This window comes from Arvicanthis niloticus, chromosome 15 (assembly GCF_011762505.2).
Source record: "Arvicanthis niloticus isolate mArvNil1 chromosome 15, mArvNil1.pat.X, whole genome shotgun sequence".
NCBI lineage: Eukaryota > Metazoa > Chordata > Mammalia > Rodentia > Muridae > Arvicanthis > Arvicanthis niloticus.
Genome location: NC_047672.1, coordinates 24,561,450 through 24,584,591, shown reverse-complemented (window position 1 = coordinate 24,584,591; position 23,142 = coordinate 24,561,450). Strand labels below are relative to the sequence as shown.

Below are 23,142 nucleotides of genomic sequence, written 5' to 3'. Positions count from 1 at the left end.
CGGCTGAGACACCCATAGAAATAATGCATTAATTGGCAATTATGACATCTAAGTTATTTTGCATTAGGTAGAGGTATCTAAGGAATTTGTGTGGCTTTCCTGCTTCACAGTAGTGTGGTTAAAATCCCGAGGAAACTGGGCGGTAGAGAAAGTGACTTAGAAACTGTTCTCTTTCGGTGGGGGTGGATCAGGGACAGAAAGCAGACGGGGCTCTGGATAGTGAGGTCACTCCAGCTGATGGGGAGTGTGCCGTGTTCCACGTGTGCCCACCCTTTTGACGTCATAGTATGACAAATGTGCCTGGTTTCATTCCTAGCTGTCTTATGACACATGCAGCCTGTGGGCAACAGGCTGGACTCAAGTGAAGGTCGAGAGATGGCAGCTCCCTGTTTTAGCAAGCACCGGCTACAGTGGAATGGGCAGGAGGGGACTGCCCCTAGAGAGAGAGGTCACCTGATAGTAGTCATATGACCAGTCAAGTAGCTGCCAAGGAAGCCTGTCTTGGACATTAGGACTCAAATGAGAGGCTTCTGGGTTCTGAAAGGGGAGCTGGTGGGAACATAAGATAGGCTCCGAGCCTGGGAGTGTGTCACATGTGCAGACTCAGTTCTGAGAGTCACAGCGTTGCCCAAACTCAGAACTCAGCCCCTGTTCCTAGTACCACCTGTGAGAAAAATGCCCGTCCTGTCTACAGCACATCCAGACCAAGGAAACTGCTCTCCTGATGTATTCCCAGAAAGATGTAGCTTCTGGTCCACAGTAGGGCCTGAAGGTAAGGACAGAGCAGCCTGGAGGGCTGAGTGGAGCACCACAGAGCCGGGCAGAGAGCTACAGATCTCCCCGTTTGTCTTCCTTGATGTCTGTAGCCAGCTCTACTGCAGAGAAGCGCATACAAGGCTCAAGTAGCGGGGAGGGAGCTCCTTTGTGGTGACAGCCAGAGGTAGCATCAATAACTCCTTTATCCCCACATGACAACCTGCACAGATGTGTTCCCAAACAATAGACTGGCTCACATTAGAGTTCTGTAAAAAGCTCTGTCTCTACCTAATCAGTTCAAATAAAAAAAAAATTCCACATTTAATTGAATTATACCTGCAACAAATCCAAGTTGTTCGACCCAAAACGCATAATAGAGTTACATAACACTGTCATGAATCACTGTGACATTTGTCAAGGCAGTCTCTCTTCTGGAAATAAGTCCCGATAATACAGAGCTTTATGCAAATGTCTCCTGTCAAGAACCCCTGTGCATAGTCTCAAGAATTTCACATATTTACCCAATTCTCGTAGCTTCTTGCCTTAATTAGTTGAGAATTTAAATAGCATTTATATTCTGTCCAAAAAGATGAACAGACCATCTTTGCTCTAGTAATTAAAAAAAAAAAATCATTTGTAAATTTGAAGAAGCAAAATCCAGCCAATCACATAGAACTTAAAATTCCCTCCTGATCAAAAATTGGTGAGCTGAGAATCCTCTTCAACTTCTCAAAAACTCTTGAGTAATCCGGACATGTTAGCATATGACTTGTAATTCTAGCCCTCAAGAGATGGAGGCAGAGAAATCATGAGTTCAAGGCCCATTTAGGGTGCAGAAATAGATTCTGTTCTGAGTCTGTCAGAATCATCCTTAGGCCCTGAAGTACTTTTTATGCCATGTCTCAAAGCATAAAACCAGCAAAACGAAATAAAACCCTTAAAGACAAGGGTGATAAAGAAGGGCAAGGAGGAGGGGACCTTTGAATGATTTAAAATATAGTCCAAAACCTTGTTGTTCAGTGGAGAAAATGAACTGTTTAATCTAAATGTCTAAAACCAAATCAACTCCAAACATTGGCCTAAACGCTCAAACACACAAGGTCACATGCCATCCATCAGACTCGTGTGAAATTCGACTAAATTCTGAATGATCAGAGTTCTTCATTAAAATGGAATGAATTCTCCGTCTTTCCTCTAGGACCCTTAAATCTTGGAGAGTTTGAGTTGTTTACCACACATTCCGATTATTCCTGATCAGTCTTATGTGTAACATTTCCACAGCTATGTGCACAAAGCAATTCCCTGGCAAGGCACCACCAAGTTTTATGATGCTTCCATGCCTAGGGCAGATAATAGAAACTTAACTACTAAAATAACTTCCTTGATTATTCCTGGCGTCTCAAGGCCCCATTCTTAACAACATCTCCTCCATCTTGTCCTCTAACTGCAAGGATTTTGTAACCCACAAATGAAGGATTTTTTTTTTTTTTTTTTTCATCCTGGGATCAGTTCTCAGTTGATGGGACTATCTATAAAGGTCTGACTCTCTGGCATTCTCCAGACTCCACATTTAACCACTAGGGAGGTACTGTGAGCTGGTGAGCCTATTTTTGCCTCTTCTAAAGAGGAACCTAACTTTTGCTCTGAACCAGTGGCTGGTGGGCAGCCTGTTGTTGCATGCAAGCTGGATGTGGGGACTGTGGTCTTTTCGAGCTGTAACATGTCAGCACCTCTAGGTGCCACTCACTTGTAGGGGAATTAGGTAGTTTGATACCGAGTGGGAACTGCCTTTCCCAATAAGATGGCTGAGACAAGGGTCTCCTGCCCTCGCCCTCAGCATTTTGCCACGGTGATGCAGTGCCTGGTGCATATAAACCACAAAAGAGTAGCTATGAGTGAATCTACTTTTCTTTAATGGTTCTAACTCTACAAGTTCCTATCTCTGTCTCACTGTCAGTCCATAGCTGTGTCCAATGGTCAACATAGCCCTCGGATTCTTCCCCTAATCAGCCCAAAAGATGTTCCCTTCCCTTAAGACTGCATCCTCTGCTAGAATTGGGTTCCCCAAATCACCGAAGGAGAAAACAGTCTCTAGTCTTTGTCCTCAGCCTGGAGCCCAGTAGGATGCTTCATCTCCTCCTCAGCATCCTGAATCCCACCCTTCTCCAATCCAAACCTATTGATGACTACCAGGGCTTTGGTTTCCATGATGCCATAAGGAGCATTGGCAGAACAATGGATTTATCTGAGTTGAAAGAGGGTGATTTTTTTATGTATCCATCATCTACCTGGAAGAATGGATTGATGGTCCCTGCTTCTCAGACAAAGCCAGATAACAAAATGGCACAAAGGCTGTACACCTAGAGGACATTTCTTATTGTGATAAAATATACAGGAGAAAATTTATCATCTTGGCCATCTCTTATTGTACAACTTAGTGTTTCTAAACAGGTTCACGGAGCTTTACAGTCACCACTGCCATTCATACACATCGGTGCTTTCATCTGGCAAACTGAAATGTCATCCCAGCAAACACTGCCCTCTCTGTGCCACTTTCCTACCCCTGACAACTACCATTCCACGTTCCATCTCCTTGACAGAACCGCACAGTACTTGTCTTAGTTCACCCAGGAAGGTGTCCTCAGGGCTCATTTACCTTGTATCATGTGTCAGAATTTTCTTCCTCTTTAAAGAAAAAAAACGTGTACACTGGATAAACCCCCCATGTTGTGTTGTTTGGCTGTTGATGGACACTGATGAGCTTCTACCAGTTGGCTTCAGTAAACAACAAAGCCATGAGTGTGGGTGTGCAAGTATAAACCCCAGATCCTGCTCTCAGTTCAATAATGCAACCGTGATCACCAGCATGCAAATGTTTCTTCAAGTTCCCGCTTTCTGTTTTTAGAGCATCCATCCTAGAATTACAACATCAGACAGCAATTCTGCTTTTATTGGGCATAGGGGGAGGGGAGATCTCCGTGCTATTTCATATAGTAGCCTGATCATTTTGCCTTTTGGAAGATGTTTTGTAGCAGTGCTAGCCTTTCCTTTCCACCATGCTGAGGTGGTAACCATTGCTGTCAAACCTTGAGAATGAGCGCCAGAGGAAATGTATGCTCATCCTTGAAAACATCCTGGAACTTAACTGGCCAGTGCAAGCCCCGCGTTTCTGACTGGAACATAGGACCCAGTGATTCCTGTTCCCTTCCAATTTTCCATTGGCTGTGAAGCAGCTAGCACTTGACAACACGAAAACAAAAAGGAAGCTGGCCTTATTATCAGTGGCCACTTACTCACCTATACTGAGCTCCTCCTCCTTACCTCCTCTCTGTGGCGTCCTTTACAACCTATAGTCTTCCACTCTACCTCCATCCCTTCAAGCTTCCTCTTCCCCAGGCACTCACTGTGGCCTTTGGGTCTCTCTTTTGGTTCCTGTTCATGTGCTATGAACAACACCTCCCCACAGAGCTGGCCTTTCATTCTCAATCTGTCAAGGTCAGGCTTGGTAGCTTGCTAACGCAGTCTGCAGTCTCTGAGCTCCTCCACGGAAGCCTATGCCAGCTTTGAGGCCATTTGCTGAAGGAGGCAAGCTGATGTCCCCCTTTGTATTACAAAGTCCCTGCAAAAACATAGTCACTGAGAGAAAGTGGTTAGTCCACATGTCTTCAAATGCAACGGGGCCCACGGAGAATCATGTACCCAGGCACATAAGCTTTGGAAACAGCCTAGAGATTTTGGCTAGGACAGAACGGAGAAGATTAGTCAATAAGGGTAGGGAAATGTGATATTGGATATCCATAGTGAACATTCTATTAGCCTTGGTGAGAAAACAGCAATTTAGATCATCAGAAATGGGGAAGAAAACAGATGGAAAATGTTACAGGAGAAACGTTCTATAGGAAAAACAGCAGCATTGAGCAAGACTTGGGCCATAAGAATAAAGGTGAATCAACCTGAGTCACTGATGTTGGCTGGGAGTTCTGTAGTGGTGAATACTGTTCGTGGGCGTGTCAAATGAGGGGGTTTCTAGAATTCGTTAACTGGGGTGGGGAGATTTAATACACCCTAAATGCAGGTGACATCATCCCATGCCTCGGGACCCTGGAGCAAAAAGCCAGTCAAGCACCTGCATTTATCAGTGTTTGCTTCCTGACCTCGGATGCAGCAATTTGAGCATCTGCCTCAAGCTTCCCCTTCTGTTCCTTTCCTGCTAGCATAGACTGTAGACTCAAACTGAGAGCCAGAGCAAACCTTCCTTCCTTAGGTCATTCTTTGTCCAGGATTTTGTCACAACCACAAGGAAAGTAATGCCTGCTCGGAGGTTAAATGGTGGCCCATAATAGTGAAAAGACTGCACATGGCAACAGAGAAAAGGGTCTCATGCTTGCCATAATTAGCTTGCCATAATTAGGAATGTACCTTAGTCCAGTTAGGTTACCCTAGCAAAATACCATACACTGGGTAACTTATAGACAATGGAAGTTTATTCTTCCATTGAAGAATGGTTCTGGAGTCTGGGAGCTCAACGTCAAGGCACTAGCAGGTTGGTGGTCTAGTGGGCGTTAGTTTTCTGGTTCATGGGAGTCCTTGCGTGATGGAAGATGTGAAGGAACAATTTTGGAATCCTTTTATAAGGGTACTAATCCATCTAAAAGGGCTCTGCCCTTATGACATAATTACCCCAGAGGGCTCTCCTCTGAATATAATTACCTTGGGGATTAGAATGTCAACATACATATTTGGAGGGTGCAAACGTTCAGACAGTACAAGGGCTGTTAGTGACAGTGGGTCCAATGTGACTTAGGAATGAAAGACTCTAAAGATTACATTCTGCAAGAGGAAGAGAGGGGAGTTCCAGGGTGTGTCTGGACTCTGGAATCTTCTGTCTCTGATCCCTTGATAGTCTAATGGGCTTATGTTCCAAAGTGTACCCTTTGGACCACTTCCACCAACAATAACATGGTGGCCACATGAAAAATGAAGGGGAAGGGCCTCTCCTTAGTCAAATGGTGGCAACAGAGTCCAAGGGACACACACCTCATTACTGCTCTATCTCAGTGAGCTTCGTGGAGCAACACGTTTGGAAACTCGCCAAGTGAGAATTCAAGTTATAGTGTTCGTTTGAATACAGGACTCTTTTGCTTTCCATAATATCTTTTGAAAGTAGAATATGAAAAACAGGCCCCTCTTCAACCTTTAAACCCTTCTCCTTTCCTTCAGTTAGCCCGTGGTATCATGGTATTTGATGTGCATGTTTGCACGGCTTTACAGACTGTGTATTACCATTTCACGCATAGCATCTGTTACCTCTATCACTCATAGGTCTCCTGCTGGGCCGAAGGTTTTGTCTACATTTTCATGTTCCATCAAGGTGCTATGTTCTCAGTAAATCTGTTGCATTTCCCCACTGCCCAACATCCAAGTCTCCCACCCTTCCACTGTGCTACTGCTTCCAGAAAACTCTTCACTGGACATTCTTTTCTGAGGCTCTTCATGAACCCATGAGATAACACTCCTTTGCTATTGACTGTAAGAAATACTTATCATCATTCCCAGGGCCCATCTCCATATCAAATGTTGTAATTTAAGAGGAGAATATATCCTTCCAATATAGTCTCTCAACAGTACTCAAACTTGGCTGAGCCAATCATATCATTCAGAACCACGAGTGACTTTAAGATGAAGACGCCATGCCTGCGGTAAGCAGTGTGCACTGGGTTATATGTTGTATCCGTTTGCTGTCCCACTGTTGTGACAGAGTGCCAGGTAAAGCAACCTAGCTCATGGCTTCAGAGATGTGGTGGTTCGGACGAGAAATGTCCCCATAGGCTCATGTATTTAAACACTTGGTTGGTGGCTCCTTTCTGGGAGGTTATGAAACTTAGGACACAGAACCTTGCTGGAGTATGTCACTGGAGGTGGGCTTTGAGAATTTGTAGCCTTGCCTCACTTCCAGCTTGCTCTCTCTTTTTCCTGTCACAGTTAGGATACGATCTCTCAGCCTCCTGCTCCTGCTGCATGCCTCCCACACCACTATGGCCTCCTCCCCTGAACTATAAAGCAAAAGAAACTCCTTCTTCTAGAACCTCTATCACAGCAGTAGGACAGTAACTAATATAAGAGGCTTTACCATCATGGCCAACTCTGTGCTGAAGCAGCATAGCATGGGGGCTGGAGGAAGCTGCTAACCCCTTGGTGGCCAAGAAACGAAGTGAAGACAGGAAAGTTCCAGGGCAAGATATGCCTTCAAAGACAGAGTTTGACATTTCCCTCGATGAAGCCCCACCTTCTGGAGTTTCCACCACCTCTCCCTAGCCTGTTCAGACTCTGAATCTGTAACTAGATGAACCCATCACGAAGGAAGAACCCTCGTGGTCCAATGGCAACTCCCAAACAGACACCCCAAAGTGTGCCTTATCCATGTCCTAGGCATTTCTCAACGCAATCAAGTTGATAACCAGGCTCAACCACTGTAAAATTATCTCATGATATTTTTCAGAAAAACAGGTATATCTAGAAATCATTACAGGAAGTGAATCAGCCAGACGATCAGAAAGACAATTGCAGTGTGTTCTCTCTCTCTCTGGTGGAACGTAGACTTTAAAGCATATAAATGTGCAAATGTGAATGAGTGTGTGTGTGTGTGTGTGTGTGTGTGTGTATGTGTGTGTGTGTGTGTGTAGATCATGAAACTAGAAAGAGGATCTCAAGAAAGGAAGAAAAAATATCTAAAGAGAAGTGGGAGCTAGAGAGGGTACTGGAATACGTGTGACCAGAAACTGAAAGAGGGTTAATGGAGAAGTGAAGGACCAGCTAGAGAGAGGGAGGGGTCTGAGCAGGGCAGTCAAGGAAGGGAATGAATGAGAACAAACTGTAACGACACATACATGTATGACGTTGACAACATGAAGCCATTACTTTCTATGCTAATCTAAACTTTTTTTTTTTAAAGACTAGCCACCATATATTAATCTCTTTGGTCATCTGAAGCTCTCTTACCCCACTTTTCCTCGAGATACTGGACAGAATCTCTAAGCCTTAGAATATTTGCCTCTACAACATGCAACATAACTGTCTGTTCATTGTCAAGTTGTCTGACAGGATGTAAACTTCACAACAAGTCGTTCTCTCTTGCCCATCCTGTTATTGCAAGCTCTAGAGCAGTGTCTGGCATGTAACAGGTGCTTGTTAAATATTTGTTAAGTGACTAAATGAATTGCCTCTTGGTACATATTTCTTCACAATAAATTTATCCCCAAGGAAATCTCAAACCTTAGGAAGATCTTATTTCGCTAATTTGGGTAATTGATATTTTCTAGAAGACAAAAAAGAACACAGAGAAAACTCCTCTTAAAATCAAAGCTTAGAGGAAAAGGGATCGTAATCGTCCTTATCGGGAGCTAGCCCACTGAAGTACAGAACTATGGGAGGTATACTATGGAAGCCATCTTGAGATCTGAAGGGTGAATAAAGGAAAGGTGTATTGGTGGGACTGGTGGGGCTCCATTAGCAAAGGGGTTGGCTAGGTCCTTGCTGGTCTGCCAAATCACATCCTGTTCCCAGAGTGTCACAGTTGCCTGTAGCCTTCCTCTCTGGGGTCACCTTAGGGCACCAGAAAGAACACAGGATTAGAAACCGTCATCCCGTCTTGACCCAGCTATTCTTAGCCAGGAAGTCCCATGAATCTTTCAGCCATTTGTTCACCTTTAAGACATACTTGAGCACCTGCCCAGATCACAGGTCCACTGATGTGGGACTCAGAGGTCACTAGGTCACTCAGAGCCCCGAGACAGGACTATCAGGGATCCAAAGGTCCAATGGTGATTTTTCTACTCCTCTGGCCTGAGTTTCAAAGACCTCTTGCAGTCAGCTGGCATCTTTGGGGAGACCCTAGACATTAGGAGTCACTTCCACAGCTGCTCAAGCCTAGGTCCCTGAGCCCCTGCATGTGAATATGTCAGTCCTCTCTCATTTTTATGTCTCCAGAGAATGCTTACCCTGGTGCATCCTCCTGAGTGAGGGGTGTTCTTGGGAGATGGTGTCTCCTGTCATCTCTTCTCTTTACACTTATTTCCCTAGGTATGAAATGTGCATGTATGTGTGTGTGTATGCATGTATGTGTTTGTGTGTGCACTTGTGTGTATGATCATCTTGAAGCTTTCTTCTGTTTCTAAAATACTATTATGTATGCTTAAAAATACTCCCTGCTATGGCTGGAGAGCTGGCTCAGCTGTTAAAAGCACTGGCTGCTCTTCTAGAGGTCCCGAGTTCAATTCCCAGCAACCACATGATGGCTCACAACCATCTCTAATGGGATCCAATGCTCTCTTCTGGTGTGTCTGGAGAGAGGACAGTGTACTTGCATACATAAAATAAATAAACAAGTCTTTAAAAAGATACTCCCTGCCCTTGTTTCTCTCCAGTTATGTCTGAATCTCTTATTAAAATTTCCCTTTCTTGTTGTCACACACCCAGCTCAAAACAGCATGTCTCTCCCTGGCATTGGGTTCTTCTGGTTTCATTGTCTTTGCAGAAGTAACAGTGGTCTTTACCAGATTCTCTATTTGTGTTCCGAGCCTGTGTGGCAGGTGATTTTACACTTCCAGGTAAATGTATATTCTATATGTATCTATGTAATAGTAGGAGGGGTGGAACACACACACACACACACACACACACACACACACACACACAATCTCCCCCCAGTATCCAAGAATATATATGCCTGGGCATAACAAGTAGGCAAAAATATTCAGGGACAGCCAAATGACTATTTTAATGTCTCTTTGTCCCTGTGGAACCATTCAACTATTTATTTAGTAGCTTGATGCTGTTGGCATCAACAACTTTGCCTTATAGGCTGTTTCTCATGTTTATGATTCTTACTGTGAAAAAAATAGCTCGCCTAACATCTGTTCTGAATTTGTTTTTGGGTTTTTTTTTCTTTATTTTTATTTATCTATTCCCGATTGAATTAAATTTGCACCAAGGACACTCACTTGAATTGGAATCTTCTGTGTCCTTCAGGATTTCTACACACTTCAATACATCTCTTAATTACTCTTTTTTTTTTATTATTATTGTTATGAGATACACATACATACCCCGCTCACACAGGCAGATTGGCTTGCAGCTTACCTCTGCCTGTTCCTCTCTGGGGAATACGTTTTATTAACTGAATAAATTAAGTGGGCGGATAGACTCGATAGAGGAGGGAGGTTTATCATTATAGGTTTTGTTTCAGATATTTTTTCCCTTGCTGCCCAATTCTCTCCTGTAGCCATCACTCTGTTTTTGGAGAAAGATTTACTATAACTTAATATAGTCATAACTCACCAGGACGGGGAGGGGGTGAGGGGATACTTCATCTTTCAGATGAAGACTCTGAGGGCTGAAGCCGGGAGGCTATCTTCCTGCTTACATCCGGAAACGATGGAGAACAGCTGCCTCAGAGCCACAGACTCAGAAGTAGATCGTTGCCTGGACCCGTGACTCCTGGCAGACATGCCTAGGGCCTTTGGGGAAACACAGGAAGCCCCCAGGGAACCTGGACACTATACACATACTATATTATTGCAGTGGCTCCTTTCTCATAGAGCAAGCCCCGTCCGTGTTTCCGTGGGTGTGGTTGGGGTGGGGGGGGGTTAGGGAAGTGAGCAGAAGGTGTCATGAACTTGAGAAAGAACAGGGCAAATCATAAAGAGGCTTCCTCTTCTTGAGGTCTACCCTGGTGGATCCATGGTTCTCTGACCTTTTCTAGGGTGGCTTCATATGGGACCCCAGACCCCACCAGCCCCCTGTTGTCACTAATGCTCAGAAACCTACCTAGTGACCAACATGCATATTCCTAGCAGTCAGAAGGAATGTTCTCAAGAAGGGTGAAAACCTGCCTTAATCCAAGACTTGTGACGTTGACCAGACATACAGACGGTGGCCTAGATTCTGAAGGGTTTGCCCAGTGTCTCCAAACAGATGCAAATGCAATGACCCCATCACCAATTCTCTGCTCACCACTTTGTGACCTCTCCTTGACTCTTCAGAGCTTGTGCACTGATCTCCCAATGGCACAAGACAAAGGGGATGGCTTTCCTATCTCTACAATGCTCGCCACTGGTCTCTCTTTAGAATTGTCTACTCAATAGTGATTTCCATCTGTGTGTAGCACTGAGATGACAGTGGTGGCAGAGGCCACCATTCCTCCCCACAAGAGAGTTTCATTGCTGTCTCTACTGAAAGAAAGTTATCATCTGGTTTGGAAGGGAAACACAGACACTGCCTGTGGTTGTCTGAATAAAATTGCACCCTGCCCCATACTCGTGTGTTTAGATGCTTGGCCAAAGGGAGTAACATGTCCTTTTGGAGGAAGTGTGTCACCGTGGGAGTGGGCTTTGAAGTCTCATGTTCAACCCACTCCCAGTGTGGCTTGTAGTCTTCTGCTGCCTGCAGATCAAGATATAGAACTCTCAGTTCCTTCTCCAGCACCATGTCTGCCTGTTTGCTGCCGTGTTTCCCACCATGATGAGCATGACCTAAACCTCTGAAACTGTAAGCCAGCCCCAATGAAATGGCTTCCTTTATAAGAATTGCCTCGGTCATGGTGTCTCCTCACAGCAACAGAACCCTAAGTAAGACACTGTTCAAGGTGCATGAGAGATCTTGGTAGGAAGTAATAGTACTTCCAAAACAGAGCAGGAATGGAGCATGGGATTCAGGCTGTGAACGCTAAGGCTTTTGGGGGAGGTGGTATTTAACTATGGCCTTATAGGAAGCATAAGAAACACAAGGGGAATGTACACTCTACTGTGTAAAAACCATCAGGGGAAAGTCTTGAAGACGGGGCAATGGGGAAGGAAATGGAAAGCTGGAAAGGGGACAGAGATGGTTCACAGTTCATCACACAATAGAGTCCTGGCTCCTAGGCTCAGGATGTTGGTGATTGTCTTTGCTCATAGCTATGGGATTGTTTAAAGCAGCTCTTTCAGGCTGTATTCCTGACTGACAATGAGATGGGCTTGGTGTATGACATGTTTGCTAGGTCTCTTGTCTGCAATGGGAGGAAGACAGGAGCTGTCAGGGTCACCTCCAGACAGGATGAAATGATCTAACACATCCACTGTCAGTGGATGCTGGCTTTCAGGTGACAAAGCTTCCTGTAGCTGAAGCCAACCCACAGGGAGCCAATAGCTGTCTCTGTGCTAGATGGCAGACCATTCCAAGGAGACCTCTGGATAACACATCTCAGCATCTCCCCAGCATGGAAACTGGTGGAGATGATATTTTGGCACAAGCCCTGGCTTGAGGTCAAAGGTGATTTGAGAATTCTATACATCCAACTCCCCACAATGACATTTTGTCCCTCTAGATCTAAGACTGTACAGCTAGCCACCAAGGGGAGCTACACAAGCTATGGAGACAGTGGGGGTCAATAGGAAGGGTGTCCCTTTAACTGTCTACTATGTTGTTAAAACATGAGTTTTGTTATTGGACTTAGCTACTCAAGAACAAGAGTGTTAAGCAATTATTTTGGCCTACCAGATGCTATAAAACTATCGAATGAAGTCAAAAGGAATCCGTGAACTTTGGTAGGAAAACAGAAAGGTTAAAGGTCAAGAAACTGGCATTTGTTTCAAATAATGAAAACCCATCAGAGGTTACAGTGAGTGAGGTGACATACTCACCTTCTGTCCCCCCAAAATAGGTTTAGCTTTTGTGGGGATTGGCTTTTGTAGGTACAGACCCACCACCCCTCCCCTCAACCCATCTCCATCCCCTGCAAGAGCCACTGCAAGTAAAAGCAGCAAGGCTCAAACACAGTTGGCATGAGGGTTAGAAAGTGATTCCAGAACTCTCCACTTACAATATGGAAACTATAGCTTCTTATTGTGAGGGCTGCCATACCAATCGGAGCTGCTAGCCCAGGGGCCAATAACCCAGGGGAGCTGCTAGCCCAGGGGAAATTGTGAGTCCAGGAGGAGCTGCTTAAGCCAATAGTCAAGAGGAGCAAATTCTCATTAACTTTCTCTGGACTTCTTGCAATCTGTGAGTCTAGATGTTCATCACAGTCACTGCCAGAGCACATGGCCGCCTTTTCCCATGGAGTTTCCTGACACTTCCGTATCTGGCCAAGGTGAGGTGTAGGTTAGGATGGCAGCTGCCTCGTACCATCTTCTACTGCTAGGAAGATGCTGTCTCTTTGGCTGTCTCCAAAGGCATGGGTTTGTTAGATACCTGGCGTCTAGTGGTACACAGCAGGACCTGTCAATCATGTACATGTTCAGATCCCTTCTGCTGATGTGGGGGTGTCGGGCTTTCATCAGGAACCCATAAGTTCAGTTCTCATAGACAGGAGCCATCACTGTTCACTGTCCACACTGACAACAGCTTCATTGCTGACAAACTTCCTGCTGACCTTCACCATGACCTCAAAGTAGACATGATTTGCTCAAGGTGACGCAGCTATTAATTACAAACAAGGCCTGGATCTGAGTCCACAAGGCTCCAATTCCAAAGACACAGTGCCATCACCTCACCCTGACCTCTGACAGCATCAGTATGCCAACCCAGCAACAACCCCTTCCTACTTCTTCCAAAAGTCACCAACTCACTTCCAAATCCTGAGACTTAAAACTAAAGAGAAAGGGGGAAGTGCCCACAATTCCCTGCTTCAGATACACGCCCAGTACATTTTCCTCCAGACTTGCAAGAATTTGTCAGCTGGATGCCTGGCAAAGTATGTGCTCAATAAACACTTCTTGAATGTACTAATTAATGCTGGAGTTGACTATTACTTATTAACGACCCACAGTGCTATTTTTACAAGGTGCGCCTCCATCTAGCTGTGGAGCCTGGGCCTTTCTATGTGACTGTGAGTGATGTGTCCCCACTGCCAACCCATGAGCAGCCCCGTAGTTTGGTTACCCCTGTCAGAGGCAAGCCTTCTGGAACAAGGCCAGGCAGCCCCCAGGCTAATGCCAACAGTCTTGCTTGTCATGGTTCCCAGAAAGAAGGCAGCAGTGCTATTTTGGTTAGACTGGTCATTTTTTTGTTTTGTTTTGTTTTGGTTTTTTTTTTTTTTTTTTTTTTTTTTTTTTTTTTTTGAGAAAAATAAAAGAAAACCACCAATTAAGCAAGTCAAATAAGTTATTTTTAACTGCACAATACTTCATTGGTTCGCCTACATTTTCTCTTCAACCAGGTGCTTTGGGGTTGAATAAGCAAATTATTATGTGCATAAATAAATATAAATGAATAATTGGTTATGAATTTCTTGCCCCTATAGTAGTCAACATGCAACTTGGATTAGCAGAGAACAAGCCCTCACCTCCTTAATTAGGCTGGAAAGGGGTTTCTGGTCCATTAAGCAAGAATCTGCTCTCTGACTGCACCTTTAAAAGACAGTCAGTTGAGGGGGAGAAAGATACAGACAGTATGGCAGGAGTTTGCCTGGCCCCTTCACGCACCTCCTTGCTCTGGATTTCACAGAGCAGGCCAGCCTGGAGAGAGAGGGAAGGTTGGCCATTTTGGAGAGGGACAGCTCTGAGGTAGGGCCAGATGGTCCTTGTCTTGGGCAAGTCTTAGTTTCCTATTCTAGAAGTGAGTAGAATGACTTCCTCTTCCATTTTCTTCAAAACTTAATGTGATGGTGGAGCTAGTGTAGGAAGCTCAGAGCCAGGCAGGAAGCAAGCACCAGCGCTAATGTCTGTGACCATAAAGGTTCTGAGAAAGACCCACAACCTAGCCACGCATCACTGACCAGTTTCATGGTTTGGGACGTTTTTTGCACCCTATTGGCTTAACTTTCAAGAACTATATTTCTTTCTAAATTAATAGGATTGATAGGATTAAATCAGTAGGGTACTATAATGATCACCTAGATTTTACTTCCCATGTATGCAACATAGTCTGAAGAGTTTGTACCTAAAACTGTCCCCCACAACAGGTGACAGATGAGTGTGGATCCCATCTGCTAAGCATGCCACCTCAGGGAGCAGGAAACCTGGAGCAGGAAAATATGTACCACTTGTTCTGTTTTCTTTTGCTATCACCAAACACTTCAGACTGAATGAGTTATAAAGAAGAAAGTTTTCTCCAACTCACAGTTCTGGAGGCAGAGAGGCTCTATCCAGATGCAGATGGACATTCCACAGAGTCTTAAGATGATACAAAGCATCACTTGGTGAGAAGAGTTCATCCTGGAGGTGGTAACCAAGTGGCCTTTATAGCAGGTCTGCTCTCAGTGTGACCCATTACCTCATCTGTTCTTAGCCTTTGTGGTCTAATTAACCCACAAAGGTCCCACCTGGACACACCTCCCAATGAAGATTAAATACAGTGAAGGTTTTGGTAGAGACATTTAAACCAAAGTACATAACACAGAGACCAGATTTCTGAACTCCGTAGGGTGGGAGGGTGACTTCCCGAGAAGTAGTGGATAGATTCACATGGTAGAGCCATCCCAGACTCCAGAAAAGGAAGGCCACAACTGTGGAAGTCAAATACATTTTTCTCTATTTAAGATCTTGCCAGGAGCTCCTCAAACTGCAGATGAGCACTTTTATAACCATAAATTCACAAGATTACACAATTTACATGTAAAATGGGGCCAGTTTCCTCCCGAGGTTTATAAAACAGCTCTGAGGCAATTCTAAAGGAATTGTTGCAAAATTGGTTTTAGCATTAGTAATATTACTAGAAAAATATGGAAAGACTCCCGTGGCGGCTCCTTCCACCAGAATATACAAGTATTATTTTGCTTTTTAAAAAAAAAATCCAAAGGGTGTACAAAATTATTTTGATCATAAGAAACTCAATACAAATATCTTGCCAAAATATGGGTGCCTCCCAGAGTCTAGCTGGTTCTTTTACATCTATGGATTTGGGGAAATACAAATGGGCATTGCCCTCTGCTCATAGATCAAGATTTGTGAGGTGGGGCCCTAGTCTGCTTTTGTCAATGGCATTGAAATACCCTGGGAGCTTGTTAAAATAAGAGGTGACTAGTCTCACTCCTGCCCAAGACTAGGGCCTGGTAGACCTGGGTGGGGCCCATCTTTCTTTGAATGCTCTGTTCTTGGCTTTGGCCAGAGGCTGAGGTTCTCAGTGCTGTCTTGGGAGGGTGGCCCCATCTTGCATCAGAATCTAAGAACAAGTATTTATTGTAGGTTTCTGGGGCCCACCCAAGCTTGGTAGAATAGGCTTGGCTGGGAACAGGGCTATGTCTTTAAACTTTATCAACTTCCTGAATGTAAGACATTATCTTAGTTTGAAAGAATTATAGATGCACAGGAAATTGCAAATAAATAAACAAAAATGTACAGGGAGGTCCAATGTCCTTTTTTTTTTTCCTAGTTCACCCTGTGGTGATCTACAATACATGCAGGTAAAACTATAACTTGTTATCAAAACCAGCAGGTGAAACTTGGTTCATGCTCAAAGATTATTCATATTTTATCCAACTATATATGCACATATGAGTATGTATGTATAGAATATTTATGTATGTGTCTATCTCTCTCTGCCAATACTGTAGTTTCAACTGCTATAGCCAAGTTGCTGGTATACTCATTTCTCTTGCTTCTTTCTTCAAGAAAAAAAAAAAAGCCAGTTATTCTTAATCTTTTGTCTTTCCATACAAACTGTAGAGTAAGTTTGTCTTTGCTTATATTAATTCTTGGGAGGAAAAGCATCACATCTGCAGGCCAGTTTAAGGAGGATTGTACTTTTATAATGTCTTCCAACCCATGAACATGGTTTGTCTCTGCATTTACATAGGGGGTCTTAGATTTCTTTCATCAACAGTGTGTGTGTGTGTGTGTGTGTGTGTGTGTGTGTGTGTGTGTGTGTGTATTGCTTTGCTTGTTTTGTTTTGATGGGAACTAAATCTAGGACCTCATGAGCTAGGAAAATATTCTTCCACTGGGCTCCATCCCAGGTTGGTTCTGTGTGGATTTTTATTAAACGTTTAAAAAAAATCATCCATACTGCAATAGTTTGGATGAGAAGGTCTCCCACAGGCTTAGGTGGTGGTGCTGTTTGGTGAGGCTTAGGAGATGGGGTCTTGCTGGAGGCAACAGGTCACTGGTTGGGGGCCGGGCTTTAAAAGTTGAAATCTTTCCACCACTTCTGGTTAGCTGGCTCTGCTTTGTGCTCTCAGGTATGGATGTGAGCCTCCGGTTCTGGCTTCCGTGCTATAAAGAATTCTTATCCATCTGGAACCATCAGTGGAACTAAGTTCCTTCTTATATGAACTGCTTTGGATACAATGTTTCATCACAGCAATAGAAAAATAACTAATACATGTGCATGTGCATGCGTGTGCATGCATGTGTGTGCAGTGTGTTTGCATGCCTGTGTGCATGATGTGTGAGTGTGCATGCATGCCTGCATATGTGTGTGCATGTGAACATCCATGTGTTTGTACACACATGCACACATGTGCTGGTATGTATATGCAAACCTTTAGAAGTCAAGGGCAAACTTTTGAGAGACAATTCTCTCCTTTCACTATGTAAATCCTGTGGATTTAACCCAGGTCATCATACTTGCTGAACCATCTTGCTGGCCGGGTTTCTTTCTTTCTTTTATTGTCTTTGTCTGGTGTCACGAAAATACCACCTTTGGAAGTAAAAATAAGCCATGTTTCAAGCTTTTACTTTCTAGAAGAAATTGAGAAGGGTTATTGTTATTTGCTTGTAAATGTTCAGAAGAGTTCTCTACCGAAACCACCTGGGCCTGGAGATTCAGGAAATTTAAAATCATTAATTCCATCTGTGTGGGCATAGGACCGTGCAGACTGTTACCATATTTTTATTTTATTAGTAGTATTTTTATCAACATGGAAAGCAGTCGATTCACCACAGCATTTTTACGAGTACTTTATCAGTCAGCTGCCACTCCCTTTCCTGTCCTTCTGTCCCCTTATGTCATTCTTCCTTTGTCCAGTATGTGGGCATATGTATGAGGGTCCATACAGGAGGGCATCGGACTATAGGTAGGTGTGAGCTGCCATGTGGGTGCTGGGAACCAAACCCAGGTCCTCTGCAAGAGCAGCAAGTACACCTAAGAGTTGAGCCACCACACACCCTATTTTGATTTATTAAAATGTTTTTTTTATCATTTTGTGTCATGTTCTTAGTAGTTGCTTAAATATGCATGCATGTATACATACATAATGTTTGTACATACATACATACATACATACATACATACATACATCTTCATCTATGAGTGTGGCCGCCTTGCCACTTTGGGTGCCATGTCCAAACCTTCCCTGCTGGTCCTTTTCTCTCTCTACTTCAGAATGTAACTGTCCCTGGCTTGTCCTCCAAGCACAGTTACCAAAGTTGACACTTCAGCTCTTGCTTCAACCATCAAACGTACTTTAAGAAGTGTATGGGCCAAGGGATAGCCTGTTCCCTTTTACCCATTCTGTGAGAGAAAGCCTGTTACCTTTTACCCATTCCATGAGGGATAGATTGTTACTTTTTACCTAGTCTATGAGGGATAGATAGCCTGTTCCCTTTCCCTTTCACCCGTTCTGTGAGGGTTAGCCTGTTTACATGGTCTTTGTTTTGGGAAGTTTATTTTGTTATCATTTCACTTCTCACTGGAGAACCTCCCTCAGTCTTCCTTTGAGGGTAGATCTGCTAGTGATAAATTCTTAGTTGCCATTCTTCTTAAAATGCTTTTTAAAACCTGTTTCCTGAAATTCACCAGAGAGATAATGGAAAATTCTTTGCGTGTACCACAATATTCCAATTCCTTCTGACCTTATGATTTTGACCTGTGTATATGTCCATGTTTGTGCATGTGTACATGTCTTACATATGCACATGTGTTCATGTGTATGAAAGTCGGAGATCAATGTTGCATGTCTTCCTCTCTCTCTCTCTTTCAACTTCGTATTTTGAGACAGAGTCTTTCACTGAAATTGGAGCTCACTGATTGACAAGATTGGCTGCCCAGTCAGGCCAGGGTTCCCCTGTCTCCACCTCTCCAGTGTTAGGATTACAGGTGTGCATGGTCATACCCAGGTCCCCCACCACCACCACTCCCCATGGGTGCTGGGAATCTGAACTCAATTTCAGTAGTGAGCAAATCAACCGAGTCATCACTCTGGTTCCCTACTTTCCTTGGCCTTTCTGTCTGTCTCTCCCTCTCTCCTTCCCTCCCTCCCTCTCCTCTCCTTTTCTCCCCCACTGTGTGTATTGTTCACATGTGTGCAGGTGCATGTACCTTTATATGCAGAGACTGAAGGAGGGCTGCAAGTATCTTGCTGTCACTTCCCCATCTTATTCTCTTATGACACAGTCTCTCACAGAACCTGGAGCTAAGCCACCCAGCCAGCCTCCTGTCTCCATATACTAGGGTTAGAGAAAGCCGTATATGGCTTCATGCATGGGTTCTGAGAGCTGAACTCAGACCCTCACGTTTGCACAAGCTCTCTTACCTATAATGATCTTGTGAGTGTCGTCAGGCTCCATGTTTTCTGCAGAGAAATTTTCTGTCTTAAAGACGTTTCTTGTTTCTTTTTAGCATTTTTTCTCCCAGAAGCTCAGTTGTGACATGCCTTGGTGTGTGTTTATTTGTGTTTACCCTATTTAAGGTTCATTTGGCTTCTTGATTTTTTTTTTCTTCTTGCAGTTTTATAGTCTTTTTTTCAGATTGGGGCTTTTTTTTTTTCAGCTAGCATTTCTTCAGGTGAAGGTGATTTGATGCACACTTTAAGTTTGAGAAGCCCTGCTCTGGGCAGAAGTGAAGGGTCCAGACCCTCCTCAGTGTGGACCACGTCCTGTAAGTGCTCGTTCTTCTTGGCTGAGCATCTAAAGCTTGCTATGGTTCTCAGAGGATTCCGTGACACCTGCCACAGAGTTTGGAAAAGCGTTGGTTTATGGCTGGACTGGGTTATTTTCAGTGTTCTTGGTTAAAAGCAGTTAGAAACTAGTTAGTGGCCTTCCCTTCCATACAGCACATCTGCTGAATTCCTGTGGTCCGCAGATTTCCCTGACAATTTTGTAAAATATGATCGCTTGGTTGAAGATTTTCTGAGTACCTAATAGGAGCCAGATAAATCTCTTTTCCTTAAATAATAAAAAGCGTGGGTGCACATGTGTTCTATTGTATGGCTCACTCAAGTGTTGTGCACATGTGCATGTGGGTGCACATGTGTGTGCAAGCATGGGGAGGCTGGGCGTCAACTCTAATTACTTTCCATTTTATTGTTTGAGACACTGTCTCTCACTGGGCCTGGGGTTCACAGCTGGCTGGCCTGTGATTCTGACAATCCATCTGTCTCCACACCGCTCTCCCAGCCCTGGGGGTTCTGAGGGCACATTGCCACACCCAGCTTTCTTTACAGAAATATTGGGGACCAGAACTCAGATGGCTTTGCTTACGTGACAGGTGCTTTGCCAATCGGGCCACCTCACTGGCCTCTCTCATCTTATTTTCTTTCCCCTATTTGGTGATAGGAAAGATGACTTTAAAATGAACACCATTTAGGCTTACAAAAGCTGAGTCAGAGCGCTAGAGCAAACTCAGCTGCTTTTTTAAGTTTTAAATGTTATTTCCCTTTTAAAGTCTGACCCATGATGCTCTGAACAGGCAATACCAGCCAGCCAGTTACACCCAGGAACACGTCCTCTCACACTGGAGCATGCCTGGCCCTGTGACCCCATAATTACTCTACTGTGCACAGTTGGTTTCTAGTCACAGTGGTACCTAAGCAGGGGGAAGAGGGATGACCCAGTGCTAACATTGACTCCTTTGCCCAACCCACTCACACCTCTTCTCCATCCACCTACTTAGACCAACTGACCTATCTTCAGAAACTCAGTTTGAGAACCATCTCTGGGAATTCTTCATGCCACCCTCCAGGCACTGACCTAGGCGTCCCCTCTGATATCACTCATGCTAGCCAGAACATCCTGCTGTGTGCTAATTCCATCCTGTTACCCACATCAGATGAACATCACCCCCCCCCCCCAAGGCAGGGGCTGGGTCTTGGTGGGTTGGGTCCTCCGTATGTCCGTAAAGATAAACCATATCTGTAAGCACTTCCTCTGGCTAGAGCTCACCAGTATCGGGTGACTGGCTGAGCCTGTCTCTGCTTCTCAGATGCTGTATCTGCTGAACTTCCTTATACAAAGTTCAGGCTTCCTGAAGCAGGATTAATCATTCCCACAGTCTCACAAACATCTGCTTATCCTTTCAGTGCAGAATTAGTAAAAATATCTTTGTTCCAAAATGATGACCTCTCACGTTTGGAAAACTTGGCCATTTCCCCTCCATTTTGCTGCTGGATCTCGGGAGCCCTCGTTAGTGTATTCACATTTATTGACCTGTCTTTCCTAAGCTGCCCAAGTCAGGGACCGTGTTTCTTCTAAATTTCCAGCTCTGAGACAAGGTGGCAGTCCACAAGTGTTGATGGGAAGAGCTTTGGTGGCACTTTACCGCTGATCTACATTGGAGCCTGTGCTCTCCAGTCTCTGTGTATTAACTCCCCACTTATCATTCACCCTTCGTTAAAACCACTGTGTGTGCTTTTGAGGGTAGGAGAAGTGGGTAATACCAATGTCATAGTTTTAAGCAGCTTTGTCTGTTCCTTTAGGTACTATCTTGGCCGTCGGATGTATGTTGTCATTTCAGAGCCAGAGATGATCAAGCAGGTGTTGGTTGAGAAGTTCAGTAACTTTTCCAATAGAATGGTATGTAGTTTTCTCTCTGTGTATGGCTGGGCATGGGGTCATCCTTATGCATATGGGTATGGAGGGGTGGCTTGTGATAGTTAACCACAGTTGACACACGTAGGAAAGGGAAACCTCAGCAGAAAAACTGCCTCTATTAGATTGGCCTGTGAGCATGTCTAGGGGGACATTTTCTTGATTGTTAGTTGATGTTAGATGTCCTAACCTGCTGTGGGCAGTTTTATCCCTAGACTGGTAGTCCTGAATTATATAAGAAAGGTAGGTGGATATGAGCCTGGAAGTAAGCCAGCAAGCAGCGTTCCTCCATGGTCTCTGCTTCAGTTCCTGCTTCTAGATTCCTGCCTTGAGGTCCTGCCCCAACTCCCATGGATAGTAGAAGCTGTAAGTTGAAATAAACCCTTTTCTCTCTAAACTGCTTTTGGTCTGGTGTTTATCACACCAACAAGGATATTAGTTATTTTTGTTGTTGCTGCTGCTGCTGTGATAAAAACACCACTTTCAAAAGCAATTTATAGAAGAAAGAGTTTATTTTAGCTTACAGTTCCAGAGAGATTAGAGTCCATCATGGAGGGCAACTATGGCAGCAAGCAGCAGACATGGTGGCCAGATAAGGAAGCTGAAAGCTGACGTCTTCAAATGGAAGCGTGAAGCAGAGAGAAAGCAGGACGCAAGGTGATACTACAAACACTGGAAGCCCTTCCCCCGGTGACGTACTTCTCCTAGTAAGACTTCACAAAGTTCCACAACTTTTCCAAATAGCACCCGTGACTGGGGACCAAGTGTTCAAATATCTGAGCCTCTGGGGGGATATTCTCAGTCAAACCACCACAAATAAGAAGCAAATTAAATAGCTTCTATGGGGCTGAGGTCTGCTCCTCTCAAAACTTCTCAAAGTTTCTGAGAAATGCCCACAGTGGCTGCAAAGATGGCGTCTATGCCTAGGAAACACTCCAAGAAAGCTAGAACAGAGGAAAATTGGAGCTGGTAAAAATGCTGAAGCCAGGGGAGTCGGCTAGACTTCAAAGCTAGGGGATCCACGGGGCACAGGCCACGTGACTGAGAAATACCAAGCAAGGTTAATAAGTAGCACCGGGAGAGCAAGCTTTGAGGGTCTGTGCTTACATCTTTCTCAGGAAGCATGTAAGCTACAGGAAAAAGATAAACAGTATCAGTAGGGAAATTAGCCCCCACAGATTAGCAGCAGGAGTGTACAGAGGACCCCTGTGCCAGCTCAAGTCTCCAGCCCACTTCTCCGGCCTTTTACCTCTAATGAAAAAATTCCAAAGAGAAGAAACGGCGGTGCTTAGTATTGTCCATATTTCCTCAAAGTGAGGAGACAGAAATTCTAACAAAGAAGGTTAGTGACCTTCATGTTGATTCTTAGAGAGAGTCTCAGGTGAATTAATAAACAGATGCTTGTGCAAGTTTCAACAACCACAGTATCAGCCATCTCTTACCGGGTCAAATTAAAAACTGTGTGTGTATGTGTGTATGTGTGTGTGTGTGTATATATATGAGAGAGAGAGAGAGAGAGAGAGAGAGAGAGAGAGAGAGAATATGTACATGTTTAAGGATATGCTATGGGTGTGTGCAGGCATAAAGATGTAGAGACCCCAGGCATCTGTCTGTTCTTGCCTTCCACCGTATTTGAAACAGAGCCTCTTGTCATTTGCTGTTGCAT

At 44.3% G+C, this 23,142-nt stretch overlaps 1 protein-coding gene across 5 annotated transcripts in view; it reads left to right on the top strand.

Moving 5' to 3' along the window:
- The window catches only part of Tbxas1 (thromboxane A synthase 1), a 169,292-nt gene that overhangs the window by 44,436 nt on the left and 101,714 nt on the right, over window positions 1-23,142 (top strand). For 3 of the 5 annotated variants that reach the window (XM_076913512.1, XM_034519692.2, XM_076913510.1), the window contains exon 4: window positions 21,365-21,461. The exons of 1 other annotated variant lie outside the window; for it this stretch is intronic. In XM_076913512.1, the coding sequence (XP_076769627.1) occupies window positions 21,365-21,461 (97 nt within the window). Of the gene's footprint in view, window positions 1-21,364; window positions 21,462-23,142 lie in introns of those variants that run through there. One more of the 5 variants, XM_076913513.1, reaches the window with a different exon arrangement.